Raw genomic sequence first — 19,731 nt, forward strand, 5'->3', positions numbered from 1 at the left:
CCGCTTAAGGAGACGGAGGTCCGGTCAGAAACGCTGGCTTGTGTCTTGGACGCGATTCCAGGCCGGAGAAGGGTGGGACTGGCGGGAGTCCTGGGAAGCAGACACCAAGCGATGATCCTCTTCTGCGAAAACAAAATCTATCGTGCCCGTCTTTGCAGTGTTGCACCAATCATCTTCGATCTGTGTCCCTCTGTCTGCCACCGGGAAACAGTTTCCCCTCATTTACTCCGTCCAAACCCCTCCTGATAGTGAACGCCCCGAATAAATCTCCGTCTTAGCCTTCTCTGCTCGAAGGAGAACAATCCCAGCTTCTCCCAGTCTCTCCACGTTAACTGAAGTCCCTCACCCCTGGGACCATTCAGCTCAAATCTTCCTCCGCACCCTCTCCAAGGTCCTGACATCATTCCCAAAGTGCGGTGCCCAAAATTGGGACACAATATTCCAGCTGGGGGTCGGACCAGTGTTTTGTAAAGAGTTTAACGTAAAATCCTTGCTTGTGTATTCGACACCAGTGCTTATAAAGCCAAGAATCACATGAGCCTTATTTTAATTGTCCTGGTAGGCACACCCAGTCAGGAATGAGGAACATTAATTTTGTCACGAACATTGATTTTAAACCGTTACTGGTGTAAGCAGAGGACTTGTTAAACAGATCAGCTCTGGCTGGAAAATACAGTTGCATATTAACAAACAGTGTTTGGAAGGACAAAGCAGCCATTCCCTGACACATTCAACCCACAATGGACTTTCGATCACCAGACGTTGAAGGTGGGGGAGCTCGCATTCCAGGTTGACTGCTATGATGGCCAAATACACAAACGGACATGGTCAAACCAGCTGGTCACATGACTAACCTGCTGGGCAACCCGAGTTTTTTCAATTTGTGCCAACAGTTTGGGCAGAAAGTCTGTTTGCTCCTGGACTGAAAAGATCTCTCTCTCCTGTCTGCTCCCATCTCTTTCTGACAAGCCTCTGAATCCACTGAAGATACATGAACCCCAAGAGAAAAAAGTCTCCTACGGTGAATAAGGTTTAAGATGAATACTGGGCCCCAATGAAAAGCAAGATCTACCTGCCATCAAGGACTCCACAGTGAGCTCGAAGACACGTAACAAAAACTCTTCGGATATTGCCTCAAACTTCTCCACTTTATTTTTCTTCTGCTCTTTTCTGTCTCTATCTGCATGTGTGTAGCACATATGCATGCTAGCGTGGGCGCGTCGTGTATCCGCAGGCGTTAACCAAATTAGAGTTTAAGTTTAATAAATTTCAACTTTTCTTCTTTAAACCTAAGAAAGCCTGTTTGTGCTGGTTTCTTTGCCTTATAATTGGAAAGCGGTGAACAAGGATTCGCCAAGGGGGAGCTAAAAACACGGTGTGTTTAAAATTAAACTCTGTTAGGGTAAGACGAGGTGAAAGCTGAGAGGGAATCCTAGACACCCTTTCTCACCAGGTCGTAACATAATAGTGTGCTCAACTTGTCCAGCCACCTTCAAAAACTTGAATTTGTTTATCTCCAGGACTCTCCGTTTCTCCATGTTGTTTAAAATGATATCATTTCATTTATATTGTCACTCTTCATTCTTCTTTCCCAAATGAATCATCTCTAATTCTGATATCTCTGCATTAAACTGTATTTGCCCCCTGCCTGCCCATTCCACCAGTCTGTCTATGTCCTCCTGGAGCCCTTTACTATCCTCCTCGCTGTTTACAACACTTCCGAGTTTCACCTCACCTCCTCACACCCACTGGGAACACCCAGATCTCCCTCACATCCTCCGGGAACACACAGATCTCCCTCACACCCTCCGGGAACACCCGGATCTCCCTCACAACCTCCGGGAACACCCGGATCTCTTTCACACCCTCTGGGAACACCAGGATCTCCCTTATACCCTCCGGGAACACCCAGATTTCCTCACACTCACTGGGAACACCCGGATCTCCTTCACACCCATCGGGACCACCCGGATCACTATCCCCCTTCTCTGACACTTCTCACTCCCCCTCTGTCACACACTCCCTCGCCCTCTCCCACTGTCAATCACTCCCTCCCTTCTGTCGCTCACTTCCTCTCCCTCCTCCTCTATCACTCACTCCCCTCCACTTCACTAACTTCCTCCTCCTCTGTCATTCCCATTCACTTCCTCCCCCTCTAACACATACTCCCCCCTTCTGATACGTTCTCCCTCCACCTCCCTGTCACTCACTCCCTTACCATCACTCACTCTCCCTCCTGCACTGTCACTCACTCCCTCTCCCTCCATCTGTCACTCACTTCCTCCCCCTCTGTCACTCACTCCCTCTCACTCCCCCTCTGCCACTGCCTCTCCCTACCCCACTGTCACTCCCTCGCTGAGACACCCGCTCTCCATCACTCTCCCCCACTCACTCCCTCTCCCTCCCACTCTGTCACCCATTCTCCCTCTCCCTCCCTCTCTCCCTTGTCACTCAATCTCTCTACCACACCCTCCCCCTCTGTCACTCCCTCCCTCTCTGTCATTCACTCTCTCCCCATCTGTCAGTCACTCCCTCTCCATCCCCCTCAGTTGCTCACTCCCTCCATCCCCCTCTGTCACTCACTCCCCCGTTATTCACACCCTCTCCCTCTGTCCCTCTCCATCCACCTTGGTCACTCACTCCCTCCCCTTCCCCTCTGTCACTCACTCCAAAGCTCCTCTATCACACTCCCTCTCCCTTTGTCACTCCTTCTCTCCCCCTCCCCCTCTGTCATTCACTCCTTCTCCCTCCCCTTCTGTTACACACTTCCTCCCCCTCCTGTCACTCCCACCCCCTCACCTTCTGTCACTCACTCCTCTCCCACCCCGCCACTCACTCCCTCCCCCTCACCTTCTGTCACTCACTCCCTCTCCCTCCTTCTCTATCACTCACTTCCACCCCCTCCTCTCTATCATTCATGCCCCTCCCCATAACTCCCTCCCTCCCCCTTTCTCACTCCTTCCCTCCCCCTCCCTCACTCCCTTCCCCTCACACCCCCTCTGTCACTCCCACCCCTTCTGTCGCTCACTACCTCTTCCTCCCTGCACCTCTGTCACTCCCTCCATCATCACTCATTCCGTCCCTTTCCCACCCCTCCCTGTTACTCCCTCCCTCCCCCCTCTGTCGCTCACTTCCTCCCTCTCCCTCCCCACCACTCCTTCCCTCCCCCTATCATCTGTCACTCACTCGCTCCCTCCCCCTTCCCCTCCCTGTCACTCCCTCCCTCCCGCTCCCCCTCTGTCACTCACACAATCATCCTACCCCTCCCACTCTATCCCTCCCTCCCCCCTCCCCGTTTGTCACTCACTCCCTCCCCCTCTCACTCACTCCATCCCCCTCAGTCATTCCCACCTTCTCCATCTCTCACTCACTCCCTACTGCTCCCCCTCTGTCACTCACTTCCTCCCCTTCCCTCCTCACTCGATCCCTCCTCTCCCCGTCACTCCCTGCCCCGCTTCACTCCCTCCTTCCCACACTATCACTCACTCCCCTTCCCTCCCCCCTCACTCCCTTACCATCACTCACTCTCCCTCCTGCACTGTCACTCACTCCCTCCCCCTCCCCCTCTCTCTCCCTCCTGCCCCCGCCCTCTCTCACTCCCTCCCTGCCCCTCTCTCATTCCCTCCTGCCCCCTCTCCCTCCTCCCCCTCACTCCCTCCCTCCCCTTTCTCTCACTCCCTCTCCCTCCCCCCTCACTCCCTGCCTCCCTCTCCCCCCTCTCACTCCCTCCCTTCCCCTCCGTTCCTTCCCCTTCCTCCCTCTCCTTCCCTCCTCCTACCTCACTCCCTCTCTCCCTCCCTCTCGCTCCTCTTCCTTCCCTCTCCCTCACTCCCTCTCCCTCCCCTTCCCTCCCTCTCCTTCTTCCCATCCCTCTCTCGCCCTCCCTCCCCATCCCCCTCTCAATCCCTCCCTCCCCCACTCTCCTTCCCTCCCTTCCACTTCCCTGGCTTCCCCTCCCCCTCACTCCCTCACTCCTACCCCCTCTTTATCTCCCTCCTGCCCCTTCTCGCACTCCCTCCTTCCCCCTCTCTCACTCCCTCCTTCCCCCTTCCCTACCACTCCCCAACTCTCCAACCCCCTCCTTCCCTCTCCCTCCCCCTCTCCCTCTCGCTCCACCACTCTATCCATCCCTCATCCCCTCCCACTCCCTCCCTCTCCCACCCCTTCCCCCCCCTCTCCCTCCCCTACCTTCCGTCTCCCTCCCTCTTGTTCCCTCCCCCTCTCCCTCCCCTTTCTTCCCTCTCCCTCCCCCTCTCTCACTCCCTCTACCTCACTCCCCAGCCTCCCACTCCCTCCCCTTCCCTCCCTACCCCTATCCCCTCACTCCCTCCTTCCGCCTGTCTAGCTCCCTCCCTCCCCCTCTCCCCTCTCCCTCCGACCCTCCCCCACTCTCAGCCCTCCCTTCCCCTTCCCTGCCTTCCCCTCCCCCTCCCCCCCTTTCTTCGCTCTCCCTCCCCCTCTCTCACTCCCTCCCTACCCATGCCCCCTCATTCCCTCCTTCCCCCTCTCCCCTCTCACTCCCTCCCCCTCCGTCCCTCTTCCTCCCTCCCTCCCCCTCCCTCACCCCCTCCCACTCCTTTCCTCCCTCCCTCCTTCTCCAAGCCCTTCCCTCCCCCTCCCATCTCTCTCTCCCTCTACCTCCCTCTCCCTTCCCTCACTCCCTCTCTCCTGCCCTCCTTCTCCCTCCCCTTCCCTCCCTCCCCCTTTCTCTCACTCCCTCCCTCCCCCTTTCCCTCCTCTCACTTCATCCCCCTCCTCCTCAGTAACTCCCTTTGCCCTCTCTCTCACCCTCCCTCCCCCTCGCTCTCTCCTGCTCCCTTCCTCCCTCCCCTCTCTCCCCTTCTCCCCCTCCCCATTGCTCTCCCACTCTTCCCCTCCTTCCCCTCCTTCCCTTTGCCTCCCTTCCCCTCCCTCTCCCATCCACCCTCCCCCCTCACCCCCTTCCCTTCTCCCTCCCTCTCACTCCCCATCCCTCACTCTCCCTCTCCCAACCCTTCCCACCCTCTCCCTCACCCCTCCCTCCCTCTACTTCCCTTGCTCTCCCGCTCCCTCCCCATTCCTCTTCCTCACTCCCCTTCCTTCCCTCTCCCTCCCTCCCCTCTCTCCCCCCCCTCATTCACCCCTGCCCTACCCCTCCCCCTCCTCCCTCAATCTCTCCCTCCCCCTCTCACTCCCCCCCTACCTCTCACTCCCTCCCCTCTCTCCCTTTCTCTTCCTCCCTTTCCTTCCCTTTTCCTCCCTCACTCCCTCTCCCTACCCCCTGCGCCCTCTCCCTCTCTCAGTCCCTCCATATCCCTCCCCTCTTACTCCCTCTTTCCCTCTCTCTCGATCCTTCCTTCCCCTTCCCCCTCCCTCCCTACCCCTCCTCCCTCTCACTCCCTCCTTCCCCCTCCCCCTATCACTCCCTCCCACCCCTCCCCCCTCTCATTCCCTCCCTCCCCTCCCCCTATCACTCCCTCCCTCCCCTCTCCCCCTCCCTCCCTCCCCCTCCCACTCTCTCACTGCCTCCCTCACCCTCTCTCACTCCCTCCTGTCCCCTCTCCCTCTCTCACACCCTCCCTCCCTCCTCCCTCTCCCTCCTTCACCCCCTCCCACACCTTTCCCTACTCCCTCCTCCTCCCTTCCCTCTCTCTCCCTATCCCACCTCTCTCTCCCTCTCTCTCCCTTTCCCACCTCCCTCTCCCTCTCTCTCCCACCTCCCTCTCCCTCTCTCTCACTTTCTCCCTCTCCCCCTCTCTAACTCCCTCCCAACCCCTCCCTCACTCCTTCCCTCCCCCTCTGTCACACCCTCACTCCCTCTCTCTCACACCCTACCGATCTCTCCCTTCTCCACTCCCCCTTTCCTCCTTCTCCCTCTCCCTTCCCATTCCTCCACCCTCACTCTCCCTCTCCCACCCCTTCCTTCCCTCTCCCTTCCCCTCCCTCCCATCTCCCTCCCTCCCACTCACACTCCCTCCCCTTCCGTCCCTCTTCCTCTAACTCCATCCCTCCCCCTCCCTCTCCTTCCCTAACCCCCTCCCATTCCTTTCACCCCTCCCTCCTCCTCCCTCCTTCGCCCAGCCCTTCCCTCCCCATCCCATCTCTCTCTCCCGCTCTCTCATCCGCCTTCCCTCTCCCTCCCCTTCCCTCCCTCTCCCTCCCTCCCCCTTTCTCTCACTCCCTCCCTCCCCCCCTCCCCTCTCTCTCTCCCTCCTGCTCCCTTCCCCACTCCCTTCTCTCCCCTCTCCATCCCCCTCACTCTTCCCCTCACTCCCTATCCCTCCCCTTCCCTCTATCTCCCATCCACCCACCCCCCTCACCTCCTTCCCCCTCCCTCTCCCAAACTTTCCCACCCTCTCCCTTCCCTTTCCTCCCTCTTCCTCTCCCTCCCTCCCATCTCTCACTCCCTCCCTCCCCCCCTCACTCACTCCTGTCCTACAACTCCCCCTCTCAATCCCTCCATCCCTCTCTCCCCTCTCACTCACTCCCCTCCCCCTCTCTCAATTCCTCCCCCTACCTCCCACTCCCTCCCTGCCTCCCCCTCCCTCCCCCATTCCCCCTCTCCCTCTCTCAGTCCCTACCTACCCCTCACCTCTTACTCCCTCTTTCCCCCTCTCTCGCTTCTTCCTTCCCCTCCCCCACCCTCCCTAACTCACCTCCCTCTCGTTCCCTCCCTCCCCCTCCCCTCTCATTCCCTCCTTCCCCCTCCCCCCTCACTGCCTTCCCCTCCCTCCTTCTCTGCCCTTCTCTCACTTCCTCCCCCTCTCTGACTCCCTCCCTCAACCCCCCACTCTCTCACTGTCTCCCTCCCTTCTCTCACTCCCTCCTGCCCCCTCTCCCTCTGTCACTCCCTCCCTCACCCCCTCCCACACCTTTCCCTTCTCTCTCCCCCTTCCTTCCCCCTCTCTCCCTCCCACCCTCCCTCTCCCTCTTCTTCCCTCCCTCCCATTCTCCCTCTCCCTCCCGTCCCTTCCCTCTCCCTCCCCCTTCCTCACTCTCCCTCCTCCCCTTCCTCCCACTCCTTTCCCCCTCCCTCCTCCGCCCTCCCTCACCCCCTCCCACACCTTTCCCTACTCCCTCCCCCTCCTGCCCTCCCTCCCTCTCCGTTCCCTCCCTCTCTCTCCGTCCCCTTCCCGCCCTCTTCCTCTTCTTCCCTCCCTCCCACTCTCCCTTCCTCTCCCACGTCCCTCTCCCTCTCTCTCTCACTTCCTCCCTCTCCCCCTCTCTAACTCCCTCCCACCCCTCCCTCACTCCTTCCCTCCCTCTCTCTCACACCCTACCGCTCTCTCCCTTCTCCACTCCCCCCTTTCCCCCTTCTCCCTCTCCCTTCCCATTCCTCCACCCTCACTCTCCCTCTCCCACCCCTTCCCTCCCTCTCCCTCCCCCTCCTGCCCTCCCTCCCTCTCCGTTCCCTCCCTCTCTCTCCGTCCCCTTCCCTCCCTCTTCCTCTTCTTCCCTCCCTCCCACTCTCCCTTCCTCTCCCACGTCCCTCTCCCTCTCTCTCTCACTTCCTCCCTCTCCCCCTCTCTAACTCCCTCCCACCCCTCCCTCACTCCTACCCTCCCTCTCTCTCACACCCTACCGCTCTCTCCCTTCTCCACTCCCCCCTTTCCCCCTTCTCCCTCTCCCTTCCCATTCCTCCACCCTCACTCTCCCTCTCCCACCCCTTCCCTCCCTCTCCCTTCCCCTCCGTCCCCGCTCCCTCTTCCTCTCTCCCTCTCCCACTCCTTCCCCTTCCGTCCCTCTTCCTCTTCCTCCCTCCCTCTCCTTCCCTCACTTCCCTCCCACTCCTTTCCCCTCTCCCTCTTCCTCCCAGCCCTTCCCTCCCCCTCCGATCTCTCTCTCCCTCTACCTCCCTCTCCCTTCCCTCACTCCCTATCTCTCCTGCCCTCCCTCTCACTCCCCTTCCCTCCCTCCCCCTTTCTCTCACTTCCTCCCCCTTCCCCTCTCTCACTTCCTCCCCCTCCTCTTCTCTAACTCCCTCTGCCCCCTCTCTCACTCCCTCCCTCCCCTCCCTCACTCCTACCCTCCCTCTCTCTCACACCCTACCGCTCTCTCCCTTCTCCACTCCCCCCTTTCCCCCTTCTCCCTCTCCCTTCCCATTCCTCCACCCTCACTCTCCCTCTCCCACCCCTTCCCTCCCTCTCCCTTCCCCTCCGTCCCCGCTCCCTCTTCCTCTCTCCCTCTCCCACTCCTTCCCCTTCCGTCCCTCTTCCTCTTCCTCCCTCCCTCTCCTTCCCTCACTTCCCTCCCACTCCTTTCCCCTCTCCCTCTTCCTCCCAGCCCTTCCCTCCCCCTCCGATCTCTCTCTCCCTCTACCTCCCTCTCCCTTCCCTCACTCCCTATCTCTCCTGCCCTCCCTCTCACTCCCCTTCCCTCCCTCCCCCTTTCTCTCACTTCCTCCCCCTTCCCCTCTCTCACTTCCTCCCCCTCCTCTTCTCTAACTCCCTCTGCCCCCTCTCTCACTCCCTCCCTCCCCCTCTCTCTCTCCCTCCCGCTCCCTTCCCCCCTCCCCCGCTCTTCCCCTCCCACTCCCTCCCTGTTCCTCACTCTCCCAACCCTTCCCACCCTCTCCCTTTCCCTCCCTCTCCCTCCCTCGCTCTCCCACTCCCTCCCCTTCCTTCCCTCTCCCTCCCTCCCCTCACTCATTCACTCCTGCCCTCCCCCTCTCCCTCTCAATCCTTCCCTCCCCCTCTCCCCTCACTCACTCCCCTCCCCCTCTCTCAGTCCCACCCCTCTCCCTCTCTCAATGCCTCCCACTCCCTCCCCTCTCTCCCTCTTCTTCCTTCCCTCTCCCTCCCTCACTCCCTCTCCCTTCCCCTGCCCCCTCTCCCTCTCTCAGTCCCTCCCTACCCCTTCCCTCTCACTCCCTCCTTCCCTCCTCTTGCTCCTTCCTTCCCCTCCCCCTCCTCCCTCTCACTCCCTCCTTCTTCCCACTCACACCCTCCCCTCCCCCTCTCTAACTCCCACCCCTCTCCCTATCTCACTCCCTCCCTCCCTCCCCATCCCACTTTCCCTCCCTCTTCCTCCTGCCCACCCCCTTCTCCCTTCCCTCTCTCCCTGCCTCTCCCTCCCCTTCCCTCCCACTTGCCCTCCATCTCCCTCCTCTCTCTCCCTCTCCCCCTCTCTCACTTCCTCCCTCTCCCCCTCTCTAACTCCCTCCTGCCCCCTCTCTCACTCCCCCCTCCCCCTCTCTCACACCCTCACTCTCCCTCTCCCACCCCTTCCTTCCCTCTCCCTCCCCTTCCGTCCCTCTTCCTCCCACCCCCTCCCTTTCCTTCCCTCACCCCCTCCCACTCCTTTCCCCCCTCCCTCCTCCTCCCTCCTTCTCCCAGCCCTACCGTCTCTCTCCCTCCCCTTCCCATCCCTGTCCCTCCCCCTCTCTCTCACTTCCTCCCTCCCCCTCCTCCTCTCTATCTCCCTCCTGCCCCCTCTCTCACTTCCTCCCTCTCCCTCTCTAACTCCCTCCCTCTCCCTCTCTCTAACTCCCTCTCCTTCCTTCCCTCTCCCTCCCTCCTCTCTCTCACTCCCTCTATCCCTCCCCCTCCCCTCTCACTCGCTCCCCTCCCCCTCTCTGACTCCCACCCCTCCCCCTCTCTCAATCCCTCCCTCTCCCACTTGCTCTCCCACCATCTCCCCTTCCCTCGCTCCACTTCCTTCCCTCTCCCTTCCTCCCTCCCCCTCTCTCACTCCCTCCTGCCCCTCTCCCTCTCTCACTCCCTCTCTCCCTCCCTCCTGCCCCTCTCCCTCTCTCCCCTCTCTCACTCCCTCCTGTCCCCTCTCCCTCTCTCACTCCCTCCTGTCCCCTCTCCCTCTCTCACTCCCTCCTGTACCCTCTCCCTCTCTCACTCCCTCCTGTACCCTCTCCCTCTCTCACTCCCTCCTGTCCCCTCTCCCTCTCTCACTCCCTCCTGCCCGCTCTCCCTTGCTCACTCCCTCCCTCGCCCTCTCATTCCCTCCTTCCCTCTCCCTCTCCCTCCCTCCGTCTTCCTGCCCTTCCCTCGCTATCCCTCTCCATCCTGATCATTCCCTTTCCCTCCCCCTCCGTCTCTTCCCCCTCCCTCCTCCTCACTCCCCCTCCCACTCCCTCCCTGCCCTCCCTCTCGCTGTCCTTCCCTCCTTCTCCCTCACCCTCCCTCCCATTCCATCCCTCTGCCTCCCCCCATCCCTCCCACACTCCCCCTCTCCCTCCCGCTCCTTCCCTGACTCCCCTATCCCTCCCTCCCCTTCCCTCTGCTCCCCTCACTCTCCCTTCCTCACCCTCCTTCCCCCTCTCTCCCCATCCCCTCCCTCCCCTTCCCTCTTTTCCACTCACAAATCCCTCCCTCCCTATCACCTTCCCTCCGTCCCCCTCCCAATACCTCCATTTGCCTCCCTCCCATTCCATCCCCTTCCCTCTCTCCCATTCCCTCCCAATCCCACCATTTCCCTCCCTCCACCTCCCTCTCCTTCCCTCACTCTCCCTCTCCCTCCCTCCTTCTTCCTCCGTCCTCCTCCCTTTCTCTCCCCTTCCCCTCCCTCCCATTCCTTCCCTTCTCCCTCCCTCCTCCTCCCTTCCTCTCCCTCCCCCTCCCTCCTGCACACCTTCTTCCTCACCCTCCCTCCCTTTCACCTCCCTCCTCCCACTCCTCTCTCCATATCCCTAATGCCTTCCCTCGCCATCCCTCCCTCTCGTTGTCCTTCCCACCCAGTCCCTCCATCTGCCTCCCCCTCCATCTCTCCCTCTCCTTCCCTCACTCTCCCTCCCTCTCATCCCAAACCTCCCTCCCTCCTGCCCCTTCACTCCCACTCCCTCCTCTTTCCTCCCACTCCCTCCCTCCTTCCCCTTCCGTCCCCTCCCAAATCCCTCCTCCTCCCTCCTTCCCTCCCTCTTCCTCCTTCCCCTCCCAAATCCCTCCCCCCTTCCCCTCTGTCCATCTCCCAGCCCTTCCCTCACTCTCTCTTTCCCTCCCCCTCTCCCTCGCCTTCCTCTCCCACCCCTCTCTCCTTCTCCCTACCGCCCTCCCTCCCCTTCTCCCTCCCCTCCCTCCTTCCCCTTCTCCCTCCCCTCCTTCTTACCCCTTCTACGCCCTCCCCCTCCCTCCATCTCCTTCCCTCACTCTCCCTTCCCTCCCTCGCCCCTCCCCCTCTCTCTGCCGAAACCACCCTCCCCCCCTCCTCATTTATCCCCCTCCCTCCCTCATCTTTCCTCTCCCTCCCTCACTCTCCTTCCCCCGTCCTCTTCTACCATCCCTCTTCCTCCTTCCTTTCTCCCCCTGCCAAATCCCTCCTCCTCCCTCTTCCTCCCTCACTTTCCCAAACCCTCCCCTTCCCTCTTCCTCCATTGCCTACCCAAATCCCTCCCCTCCCTCCCTCCACTCCCCTTCTTTCCCTCCCCTTCCCTCACCCTTCCTCCCCTCCCCTCTCTCCCCTTCCCCTCCCTCCCTCTCCTCTCTCCCCTCCCCCTCCCTCCATCCCCTTCCCTCCCTCTCCCTCTCTCCTTCCTTCCCCTTACCTCCCTCCCTCCTTCCTCTTCCCTCCCTACCATCCCACCCCCTCCTTCCCCTTCACTGCCTCCCCCTCCCTCCCTCCTTCCCCTTCCCTCCCTCCGCTCCCCTTCCCCTCTCTCCCCTTCCCCTCCCTCCCCTCCCTTTTATACCCTCCCTCCATCCTTCTCCTTCTTTCCCTCCCATCCCCTTCCCCTCTCTCCCCTTCCCCTCCCTCCCGATCCTCTCTCCCCTTCCCCTCCCTCCTTCCCCTTCACTGCCTCCCTCTCCCTCCCCCCGCCTTCCCAAATCCCTCCTCTTCCGTTCCTCCGTCTCCCGGCCCTTCCCATCACTCTCCCTCTTCATCCCCCCTCTCCATCCCCCACCCTCCCTCTCGCGCTCTCTCCCACCTCTTTCCTCCCCCCTCTCCATCCCCCCACCCTCCCTCTCCCACCCCTCTGTCCCTCTCCCTACCACCCTCCCCTCTGTCCCTACCCCTCCCTCCCTCTCCCTGTCCTTCCCTCCCCTACCCTCCCTCTCCACTCCCCCCCTTTCATCTCAAACCTCCCTCCCTCCTGCTCCCTCCTCTTTCCTCTCGCTCCCTCCCTCCTTCCCCTTCCGTCCCCTTCCCTCCCTCCCCATCCCCTCCTCCCCCTCCAATTTCCTCCCTCCCTCCCCTCCTCCTCCCTCACCCTCCCAAAACCCCCTCCCTCCTTCCCTCCCTCACCCTCTCCCTCCCCTTCCCTCACACTCCCGCTCCATACCCCACCCTCCCTGTCCCTCCCCCTCTCCTCCTCCCTTCCTCTCCCTCTCCCTCCCCTTCCCTCACTCTCCCCCTCCATCCCTCGCCCTCCCTGTCCCTCCCCTCCCCCTCTCCCTACCGCCCTCCTTCTCTGTTCCTCCCTCTCCCTCTCCTTACCTGACACTCCCTCTCCATCCCTCCCTCTCCTTCCCTCCCTCGCCTTCCCACCCTCTCCTCCCCCTCTCTCATCCCAAACCTCCCTCCCTTCCTCCCCACTCGCACTCCCTCCCTTCCCTTCCCTCCCACTCCCGCCCCTGCCCTCCGCCTTCCTCTCCCTACCGCCCTTCCTCCCCTTCCCTCCCTCTGCCTCCCCCTCTCCCTCCCTCCTGTCCTCCCTCTCTCCCTCCCGCACTCTCCCTCTCGCTCCCTCTCCTTTCCTTACTCTCCCTCCCTCCCCTTCACTCCCTCTCCCTCCCCTTCCCTCACTCACTCTCCCCCCTCTCCCTGCCCCCTCTCTCCTTCCCCTTCCCTCCCCTTCCCTCCCTTTTCCTCCCTCCCCTCCCAAATCTCTCCCACTCCCTTCCCCTATCTCCCCCCTTCCCTCACTCCACCTTCCCAAATCCCTCCCCTTCCTTTCCTCCCCACCCCTTCCCTCCCTCTCCCTCCCAAATCCCTCCACTTCTCTCCCTCCCTCCCCCTCCCAAATCCCATCAGTTCCCTCCCTCCCCCTCCCTCTTCTTCCCTTCCCTTCCCTCCCAAATCCCTCCCCTTCCACCATCCCCCTCGCAAATCCCTCCCCCTCCATCCCGCCCCCTCCCAAATCCCTCTCCCTCTCTCCCGGCCCTCTTCCTTCCTCGCCTTCCCAAATCGCTCCCCATTCCTCCACTCCCCTTCCCTCCCTCCAACTCTCTCCCCTTCCCCTCCCTCCTGCTCTCCATCCCTCCCTCCCACTCCCTCTATCTCCCTCACTCCTCCTCCCCTCCCTCCCCTTCCCTCTCCTCTCCCTCGACTTCCCTCCCCCTTCCTCGCTCCCACTCCCAAATCCCTCCCCTTCCCTCCCTCCCAATCCTTCCCTACCACCCGTTCTTCCTCCCTCCCCCTTCCTCCTCTTCCTTTCCTCCCCGTCCCTCTTCCTCCCTCAAATTCCCTCCCTCCTCCTCCCTCCCCCGTTCCCCTTCCCTTCCTCCCTTCCCCTCCATCTCCTTCCTCCCCCTCCCCCTTCTCCTTCCTCCCCCTCCCCCTCTCCGTCCCTTCCCCTCCCTCCTCTTCCCTTCTCTCGCCCTCCCCCTCCCTCCCTCTCCATCTCCTTCCCTCACTCCTCTTCCCTCCCTTGCCCCTCCCCCACTCTCATCCCAAACCACCCTCCCTCTCCCAAGCTCCCTCCCTCCTTTTCCCTCCCTCCCTTTCCCAAATCCCTCCACCTCCCTCCGTCTCCCGACCGTTCCCTCACTCTTCCTATCCCTTCCTCTCCCTCCCCCACCCCTTCCCTCCCCCTCCCTCCTCTCCATCCCCCACCCTCCCCTTCCCTCCCCATCTTCTCCCACCTCTCTCTCCCTCTCCCTACCGCCCTCCATCTCCGTCCCTCCCCTTCTCCCTCCCCCTCCCTCCTTCTCCTTCCCTACCTCCCCTTCCCCAATCTCCCCCTCCCTCCTCTTCGCCTTCCTCCCCTCCTTCCCTCTGCCTCCCCCACTCACTCCCTCCCTCTCCGTCTCCTTCCCTCCCCTTCCCATCTCTCATCCCAAACCACCCTCCCTCCCTCCCCCACTCTCCCCTCCCCATGTCTCATCCCAAACCACCCTCCCTCCCTCCCACACCCTCCTCTTTCCTCCCCCTCACTCACTCTCCTAACCCTTCCTCTTCTACCCTCCCTCTTCCTCCCTCCCCTTCTCTCCCTGCCCCTCCCTCCATCTTCCTCCCTTCCTCTCCCTCCCCTTTCCTCATCCACCCTCTCGCTCCCCTTCACTCCCACTCTCCCTACCACCTTCCCTCTCGCCCTCCCCCTCCTTCCCTCACTCTCCCTCCTTCTCCCTCACCCTCCTTCCTTCCCCCTCCCTCGCCCCTCCTCCCTCTCATCCCAAACCTCCTTTACAAACCTCCCTCCCAATCCCTCCCCTTCCCTCCCTCCTTCTCCCTCCCCTCCCTCCCCTCCCAAATCCTTCCCTCCTCCTCCCTCCCATTCCTTCCCATCCCCCTCCCTTCCTCTCCCCCCTCTCCACTCCGTCCCTCCCTCCTCCTCCCACTCCTCTCTCGCTATCCCTAACGCCTTCCCTCTCCATCCCTCCCTCTCGCTGTCCTTCCCTCCCTCTCCCTCACCCCCAGTCCCTCCAACTGCCTCCCCCTCCCTCCCTCCCTCGCCCCTCCTCCTCTCTCCTCCCAAACCTCCCTCCCTTTCTCACTCTCACTCCCACTCCCTGCCTTCCCTTCCCTCCCCCTACCGACCTCCCTCTTCGTCCCTCAACCTCCCGTCTCTCGCAGTCCTTCCCTCCCCTTTCCTCCCTCTCCCTCCGGCCCTCTCCCTCTCCTTCCCTCACTCTCCCTCTCCCTCCCTCCCTCTCCTTTCCTTACTCTCCCTCCCCTTCACTCCCTCTCCCTCCCCTTCCCTCACTCACCCTCCCCCCTCCATCCTTCCCCCTCCCTCCCCTTTCCTCCCCCTCCCTCACCCTCACAAATCCCTCCCCTTCCCTCACTCGCCCCTCCCTCTCTCTCATCCCAAACCCTCCCCTTCCTCCCTCGCCTTCCCAAATCCCTCCCCCTCCCTCCCCATCTCTCTCCTCTCTCGCTACCTCCCTCCCCCTCCCAAATCCCCCCCTTTGATCCCTCCCTCCCCTTCTCCCCCATTCCCCTCCCTCCTCTTCCCTTCCTCCCACTCCCTCTTCCCCCATCCCACTCCCTCGTCCTCCCTCCCCCATTCCCCTTCCCTCCCTCCTTCGCTTTCCCTCACCTTCCCTGCCCCTCTCTCTCCCCCCCCGTCTCCCTCTCCCTCTCCGTCCCTCTCCCTCCCTCCCTTTCGCTTTCTTTCACTCCTTCCCCACCCCCTCCCTCGGACTCCTGGCCCTTCCCTCACTCTCCCTTTCCCCCCCTCCCTACGTCCCTCTCCCACCCCCTCCCTCTCCCTCCCCCCTCTCCATCCCCCATCCTCCCTCTCCCTGCTCACCTCCCTCTCCCTCCCCCCTCTCCATCCACCATCCTCCCTCTCCCTCCTGCCTCTTCCCGTCCTCTACCTCCCCCTCTCTCCCTCTGCCTCCCGCCCGCCCCATCTCCTTCCCTCACTCTCCCTCATTCCCCTTCCCTCCCACGCCCCTCCCCCTCTCTCATCCTAAACCACCCTCCCTCCCCCCATTCCCTCCCACTCCCTCCTCTTTTCGCCCCCTCCCTCACTCTCCTTCCTCCTTTACCCTCCCCCTCCCTCCCCTTCCCTCTTCCTCTCTCGCCTTCCCAAATCCCTCCCCCTCCCTCTGCTCCCCTTCCCTCCCTCCCCTTCCCTCACCCTTCCTCCCCTTCCATCCCTACCCCTCCCTCTCTCCTCCTCTTTCCCCTTCCCTCCCTCTCTCCTTCCTCTTCCCTCCCTCGCCCTCCCACCTCTCCCTCTCTCTCCTCCTCCTCTCTCATCCCTTATCTCCCTCCCTCCCCCACTTTCACTTCCTCCCTTCCCCTCCCGCCCCTTCCCTCCCACTCCCTCCCCTTCCCCCTTTTCTCCTTTCCCATCCCCTTTTCTCCTTCCCCATCCCTTTCCCCACCCTCCCCCCTTACCCCTCCCTCCTCTACCTACCACCCTCCCTTCCACTCCTTCCCCTTCCCTCCCACTCCCTCACCTTACCTCTCCCTCCCCCTTCCTCCTCTACCCTCCCTCTCCCTCCCCTTTTCTCCTTTCCCATCCCTTTCCCCACCCTCCCGTTCCCCCCTCCCTTCTACCCCCTCCCTCCTTCCCCTCCCCTCCCTCCTACCCCTTCCCTCCTCCTTCCTCTCTCCCTTGCTGTGACTCATTTCCTGATACATTCCACATTGCTGTGACATCATTATTCCAGGAAGTGAATCTTTAAAGGTGAGAGAGAGACGGAGAGACAGAGAGAGGGAGAAAGACAGAGAGAGAGAGACGGAGAGAGAGACAGACAGACAGACAGAGAGACAGGGAGAGAGACAGAGAGACGGAGACAGAGAGAGACAGAGACAGAGAGAGGGAGAAAGACAGAGAGAGAGACGGAGAGAGAGACAGACAGACAGACAGAGAGACAGGGAGAGAGAGACAGAGACAGGGAGAGAGAGAGACGGAGAGACAGAGAGAGGGAGAAAGACAGAGACAGAGACGGAGAGAGAGAGAGAGAGTGAGAGAGACACAGAGAGGCAGAGAGAGACAGATAGACAGAGGGAGAGAGACAGAGAGAGACATAGACAGAGAGACAGACAGAGAGAGAGAGTGAGAGAGAGAAAGAGAGGGTGGGATGGGTCCATGGTGGTGAGGGACGGGGTGGGTGTGCCTGTCTGTGTTTGTGTGTGTGTGACTGTGAGTGAGTGAACGTGAGTGAGTGAGTGAATGAATGAGTGAGTGAGTGTGTGAGAGTGAGTGAGTCAGTGAGTGAGTGAGTGAGTGAGTGTGAGTGAGTGAGTCAGTCAGTGAGTGAGTGAGTGAGTCAGTGAGTGAGTCAGTGAGTGAGTGAGTGAGGAGTGTGTGAGTGATGAGTGAGTGAGGAGTGAGTGATGAGTGAGTGAGTGAGTACGTGAGTGAGTCAGTGAGTGAGTGAGTGAGGAGTGGTGAGTGATGAGTGAGTGAGTGAGGAGCGAGTGATGAGTGAGTGAGTGAGTCCCGTCCTGGAAGCAGTGTGATTGTTTCTGCTTTATTTCTCCCCTCACTCAGGAAGCTTCATTTACAAATGGCTGACGGTGAGGAGGTGACAGTGAGGCCTCGGGTGAAGGCTTGCTCCTTCTATCTGGAGGGACGCTGTCGATTCGGGGCACAGTGCCGGAACCTTCACCCGTCCGGTGACAGGGAGTGCCTGCAGGGAGCTGAGACACTGCCAACGGGCACCGAGACGGGAGCTGAGAGACCGCCAACGGGCACCGAGACGGGAGCTGAGAGACCGCCAACGGGCACCGAGGCCGGAGCCCAGACGCCGCCAACGGGCACAGAGACTGGAGTCAAGAGACCACCAACTGGCACAGAGGCGGGTATTGAGAAACCAGCAAGGCGGGCAGTGGGTGCCAAGAAGCCGCCGATGCGGACAGCGGGCGAGGTGGTGTCCCGCCTGCGGTGGGACACAGAACTGTGTCCCGAGGAGTTTACCATCGGCTACCTGGACCGCTTCGTGGGGCTAGTGGAGCAGCCGTTCGGGGCCTTCAGCTGGGAGGACCTGGCCTCGGCCGAGCAGGGGGCCCTGGCCGTGCCCGAGCACCGCATCCAGTACTTCAAGCACCGCGGACGGACCGTCTGGGACAAGACGCGGCGGCTAGACGACGTCTTTGGCTCGACTGGCGGCGGCCGGACCATCCGGGAGCTGCTGGGAGCCGCCGGGCAGCAGGGGGACGCCCAAGATGGCGTGCGACGCGGGGACGCTCAAGATGGCGGGCGACACGGGGACGCCCAAGATGGCGGACAATACGGAGACGCCCAAGATGGTGGACAATACGGAGACGCCCAACATGGCGGGCAACATGATGGCGTCAAGGACTGTAACTTGGATGATCGCGTGATCGGTGATGACGTCAGGGGTTACAACATCATTGGCGCCCATGACATCACCCATTGCGACGACGATGGCGCTCAAGGCGACCAGGCCTGCAGCCTGGGCCTCCCCCCGAGCCCTGGCTCTCGGCCCAACTACTTTGTGGCCGCGCGGATCACCAGCAAGGAATTTCAATTGGCGACCCGCGAGTTGCAGGCCCGGCTAACGGAGGCACTGCCGGACTTTGGCGGTTGCTGCGTGCCCCTCTCCCGGCTCCACCTCACCCTCTGCCCTCTGCGCCTGGACCACCTGGCCCAGCTGGAGGCCGCCCGCTCCGCCCTGCGGCAGCTCGGCTGGGAGGGGCGTCGCCTGCTGCCCCCAGCCCTGCTGCTGGACTTCGGGGAGCTGCAGGACTTTGGGGGCCGGGTGCTGTACACCTCCCCCCGCGGCTCGGGGCTGGCCCAGCTTGGCCGCCTGGCCGAGGAGCTGGGCCGTCGCTTCCGGGAGCTGGGCCTCTGCGTGCTGGGGCCCCAGGACCGGCCCTCGGGGGGCGTCCCCCTCCACGTCACCCTGGCCAAGCTCTCAAGGAGTTACTCCCGCCAGCACCCTGGGGTCCGGCTGCTCCCCGAGCTGTACCGGGAGTGGCCCCAGCCCCAGTTCGGCTGCCAAGCCCTCGAGGCACTGAGTCTCTGTGAAACCCGGGGGGTTGGGGGCACTGAGGGTTTCTACAGCACGGTGCTGCTGGTCAGTCTGTACTGAGAGGCTAGGGGTGGGCGGGGAGAGAGTGAAGGCACTGTCCCTCACACCTCACTCCCCGTTCACTCACTGTCCCTCACACCTCACTCCCCGTTCACTCACTGTCCCTCACACCTCACTCCCCGTCCACTCACTGTCCCTCGCACCTCACTCCCCGTCCACTCACTCTCATTCCCATGTATACTCATCTCCCCCCACTCACTCCCATCCATCCCACAATCCCACCTCCCTCGCTCACTCCCACTCCCAAACCCACCTTTACCAACTCCCTCTCTCACACATGCTCCCTCCCTCACTCATCATTCCCCAAACTCCCACTTCCTCAATCCCTCACTCACCCTGTCCCTCAACCGCCCCTCCAGCACTCCCTCTGCCTCCCTCAATACTGCCCTCCTTTCCCTTTCATAATCTTTCTCTCTAGTTTCTTAAAATACTGAATGCTTTAATAAAGGAACGTTATTTTGTTTTTGCTGTGACTTTCATTTCATTATTAACATTGTTTCTCGACCAACCATTCTCACCCAGTGTGGTACTGAGCCCCACAGGAACAGGAGGATCCCATTCAGCCCCCCTCGAGCCTGTTCCACAGGAACAGGAGGATCCCATTCAGTCCCCCTCGAGGCTGTTACACAGGAACAGGAGGATCCCATTCAGTCCCCCTCGAGGCTGTTACACAGGAACAGGAGGATCCCATTCAGCCCCCACTCGAGTCTGTTACACAGGAACAGGAGGATCCCATTCAGCCCCCACTCGAGTCTGTTACACAGGAACAGGAGGATCCCATTCAGCCCCCACTCGAGTCTGTTACACAGGAACAGGAGGATCCCATTCAGCCCCCCCTCGAGTTTGTTACACAGGACTAGGAGGATCCCATTCAGCCCTCCCTCGAGCCTGTTACACAGGAACAGGAGGATCCCATTCAGCCCCCCCTCGAGTCTGTTACACAGGAACAGGAGGAGGCCCATTCAGCCCCCCTCGTGTCTGTTCCACAGGAACAGGAGGATCCCATTCAGCCCCCCCTCGAGTCTGTTACACAGGAACAGGAGGATCCCATTCAGCCCCCCCTCGAGCCTGTTACACAGGAACAGGAGGAGGCCCATTCAGCACCCCCTCGAGTCTGTTACACAGGAAA

The 19,731-nt window shown here is 61.5% G+C and overlaps 1 protein-coding gene across 2 annotated transcripts; it reads left to right on the forward strand.

Annotated features, from left to right (window-relative positions):
* The first annotated feature begins 1,036 nt into the window (after positions 1 to 1,036).
* On the forward strand, positions 1,037 to 19,050 carry LOC137360493 (leukocyte receptor cluster member 9-like). Of its 2 annotated transcripts, none has more exons than XM_068025907.1 (2): positions 1,037 to 1,092; positions 17,039 to 19,050. In XM_068025907.1, exons 1-2 carry the CDS (start codon positions 1,055 to 1,057, stop codon positions 18,600 to 18,602), a joined length of 1,602 nt encoding a protein of 533 aa, XP_067882008.1. In that variant the 5' UTR covers positions 1,037 to 1,054; the 3' UTR covers positions 18,603 to 19,050. The 2 variants fall into 2 exon arrangements, with proteins under 2 accessions (XP_067882008.1, XP_067882009.1); XM_068025908.1 differs by lacking the exon at positions 1,037 to 1,092 and adding an exon at positions 16,143 to 16,228.
* The last annotated feature ends 681 nt before the right edge of the window (positions 19,051 to 19,731 follow it).

The sequence above is a fragment of the Heterodontus francisci genome, unplaced genomic scaffold, assembly GCF_036365525.1.
Source record: "Heterodontus francisci isolate sHetFra1 unplaced genomic scaffold, sHetFra1.hap1 HAP1_SCAFFOLD_1022, whole genome shotgun sequence".
Classification (NCBI taxonomy): Eukaryota; Metazoa; Chordata; class Chondrichthyes; order Heterodontiformes; family Heterodontidae; genus Heterodontus; species Heterodontus francisci.